At 47.1% G+C, this 3394-nt stretch overlaps 1 protein-coding gene across 1 annotated transcript; it reads left to right on the forward strand.

Moving 5' to 3' along the window:
• Positions 1-462: 462 nt before the first annotated feature.
• On the forward strand, positions 463-3391 carry LOC120039025 (extracellular calcium-sensing receptor-like; the record flags this gene model as incomplete). Its single annotated transcript, XM_038984564.1, has 6 exons — positions 463-626; positions 920-1220; positions 1318-2106; positions 2493-2720; positions 2949-3072; positions 3204-3391. Coding segments are annotated over exons 1-6 (1794 nt in total), but the record flags the coding sequence as incomplete, so codon positions are not given.
• Between the last annotated feature and the right edge of the window lie 3 nt (positions 3392-3394).

The following is a 3394-nucleotide window of genomic DNA, read 5'->3' on the forward strand; positions in this document are numbered from 1 at the left end:
CATACAAAAAAACATGTGGAGGCAAGACAGATACATTTTTTTATTATTTTTTGATTGAAATATAAAGTAATTATTCTATTGTTTTATGTACGTGTTTAAATTGTCAAACTAAAAAAAAAACGATGGAAAAAGCATGATGGATATGATGTTTTATATCCACAATGTCAGAAACCTGCACTTATCTATCCACTGCTTGCTCATATTAGCAACGTAGCCCAGCCTCTGTCACTATCCCACCTCCCTCTCTCATCCTGTACCCCGGGGAAACAATAAACACTAGAACCACATCCCACTTGTTGAGAGGGAGTGTATGGGCAGTTCCAGCGTCTTAGGGGGCACTTTCACCTCTATAAAAGAGGAACCCTTTTGTCTGCCCTCACAGACACAGCTGCCCTGCTGAAGGCTGGCATGGCACTGAGAACAGACGTGGTTCTACAGCTGCTGGTGGTGGTGATAAGGGGTATGGCTGCTCCAGCCCCAATCTGCTCTCTGCTGGGCCAACCCGCTCTGCCTCTCCTGTCTGCCGAGGGGGACATCAACATTGGGGCAGTGTTCCCTCTACATAGGAATGCCGTCTTAAAGGTCCATTCATTCACCTCCAGACCAGAGAAAACACCCTGTATCAGGTAGGTGTTGAAAAAAACTGTCTTTGGGAACTTTTAGCTGTTTTGGTATATTTCTCATCAAGAAAGAAATGTTTTGTCTCTCACTGAAATTATGCACAGTGCATAATAACACTATTGTAGATGATCTGTGCATTTATTTTTGGACAAAACAACTATACAAATTGTTTCTGTTATACTAAACACTACTCAACTCATCTCGACCGAGTATATCAGTTTTGCTGGCATATGTGATTGTGGCATATGCGATTCCTGGCTTCAACTAACTTATTTTTTGGTTTGTTACCGCTGTCCAGTTTCGACCCACGTGAGTTCCAGTTTGCACAGACCCTGATCTTTGCCCTGGAGGAGATCAACAACAGCAGTGATCTTCTCCCAGGACTGTCTCTGGGTTACCAGGTCTATGACTCCTGTAGCTATGCCCCCCTTGCCATCCACTCAGCATTGGCCCTGATGAACAGCCCTGGGCCTGAGGACAGCCTGGGAAACCCCTCCTCCTGCTCCAGATCTCCCGCCGTGTTGGGCATTGTAGGGGAGTCAAGCTCCACATCCACCATCGGAATATCATCTCTCGTCGGACCATTCAGCATCCCTGTGGTGAGACACCTTCTGGTTTGGGCTCTTTAGAGGTAGTATAATCAATGTCAGCTATGTATGAAAGATCAATTCAAATCTTCTCGTTTCTTCCACACAGATCAGCCACTTTGCCACCTGTGCTTGTCTGAGTAACAAAAAAAAGTTCCCCTCCTTCTTCAGAACCATCCCCAGTGACTTCTACCAGAGCAGAGCCCTGGCAAAGCTGGTCAAACACTTTGGATGGAACTGGGTGGGAGTGGTGAACAGCAACAATGACTATGGAAACAACGGCATGGCCACATTCCTGGAGGCAGCGTGGCATGATGGGGTCTGTGTAGAGTACCAAGAGTCCATCCACCGCACAGACCCCCGAGAGAAGATCCTGGAAGTCGTCAGGGTGATCCGGAGGGCCACAGCCAGGGTGGTGGTACTGTTCTTGACCTTGGGGGACCTCATCCCCCTGATGAATGAGTTGGCTCTGGAGGGAGACCCAGGGCTGCAGTGGGTGGGCAGCGAGGCCTGGATCACAGCCAGAGTGCTGACGGAGAACAAGGCCTACGGCTTCCTGAGGGGGGCGGTGGGCTTTGCCATCAGGAATGCCAGGCTGGATGGTCTGGAGGGGTTCCTAGACAAGGTGCACCCCTCCCAGGCGCCAGACAACACCCTGCTCAGGGAGTTCTGGGAGACTGTGTTCCAGTGCTCCTTCGAGGGGGGCAGCAGCACGCTGTGCACAGGAACAGAGAGCTTAGCAAAGCTGAAGAACCAATACACTGACATGTCAGAGCTGAGAATATCCAATAAAGTGTACACAGCTGTATATGCCATTGCACACGCTCTACACAACCTACTGACAGACTTAAAGAATGACACAGACAGCGGCAACAGACCAGTCTACACATCACAGCAGGTGAGCAAGCTCCACATACAACAAAACATAAATAACATATTAAATGAATCATCCCACTCTCTCTGTGTCTCTCTCTGTATCTCTGTGTCTCTCTGTGTCTCTCTGTGTCTCTCTATCTCTCTGTCTCTCTCTGTGTCTCTCTCTCTGTCTCTTTCTGTCTCTCTCTGTATCTCTCTGTCTCTCTCTGTGTCTCTGTCTCTCTGTGTCTCTTTCTGTCTCTTTCTGTGTCTCTCTCCGTCTCTTTCTCTCTCTTTCTGTGTCTCTCTCTGTGTATCGCTGTATCTCTCTGTGTCTTTCTGAGTCTCTCCCACTCTCTCTCTCTCTCTCTGTCTCTCTCTCTCTCGCTCTCTCGCTCTCTCTCTGTCTCTCTCCATGTTGTTGAGCAGGTGCTACAGTACCTGAAGGAGGTGAGGTTTAGAGTAAAGACAGGAGAGGAGATCTGGTTTGATGCTAATGGAGATGTGGTGGCGTGCTACGACCTAGTGAACTGGCAGCAGGAGGAGAATGGGACCCTGCAGTTCCATGCTGTGGGGCTGTATGATTCTTCGATGCCCCCTGAACAGCGCATTACCTTCAACAAGAGAAAACTGGTCTGGGCAGGGGGCCAGGCAGAGGTAGGACTAAATACATGTTGACTATGTTGCAAAAGCATAACACATGCAAACCGCAAACCACTGCAAATATAAAACATTCTATAATGTTTACATAATCCACATAGTCTATCTCAATTGTCTTGTTTTGTATTGGTAATATAACTTCCAGAAGTAGTGACATTAAAACATTTCTGCACGTTTATTCATATAAAATGCACCAATATTCAGACGTGTTGTATTTCTCTACAGGCACCTGCAGCAGTGTGCAGTGAGAGCTGTCCCACAGGCACTCGTAAGGCTGTACAGAAAGGAAAGCCTGTATGCTGTTATGACTGTGTACCATGTGCGGAGGGAGAGATCAGTAATATCACAGGTAATATATAATGCATTTAGGGCTACCTGCAATACTTTCAAGCTCTGTCACTGCCCAACAAGACTAATAGATGTGGAAAAACACATGACACAGTGATTCATGGAATGAATGACGTTCTAATCTCCTTACAGATTCTAACGGCTGCTATCGATGTGACTTGGATTATTGGTCAAATGAAAAAAGGGACCGCTGTGTGTTGAAACCAGTTGAATTCCTCTCCTATGAAGAAATGATGGGCATAGTTCTGGTGTTTTTCTCCTTACTGGGGTCTGGTGTTACTACTCTGGTAGCTGTTGTGTTTTCAGTTCATAAGGACACCCCA

Source organism: Salvelinus namaycush, unplaced genomic scaffold (genome assembly GCF_016432855.1).
Source record: "Salvelinus namaycush isolate Seneca unplaced genomic scaffold, SaNama_1.0 Scaffold2482, whole genome shotgun sequence".
In the NCBI taxonomy this organism is placed as follows: domain Eukaryota; kingdom Metazoa; phylum Chordata; class Actinopteri; order Salmoniformes; family Salmonidae; genus Salvelinus; species Salvelinus namaycush.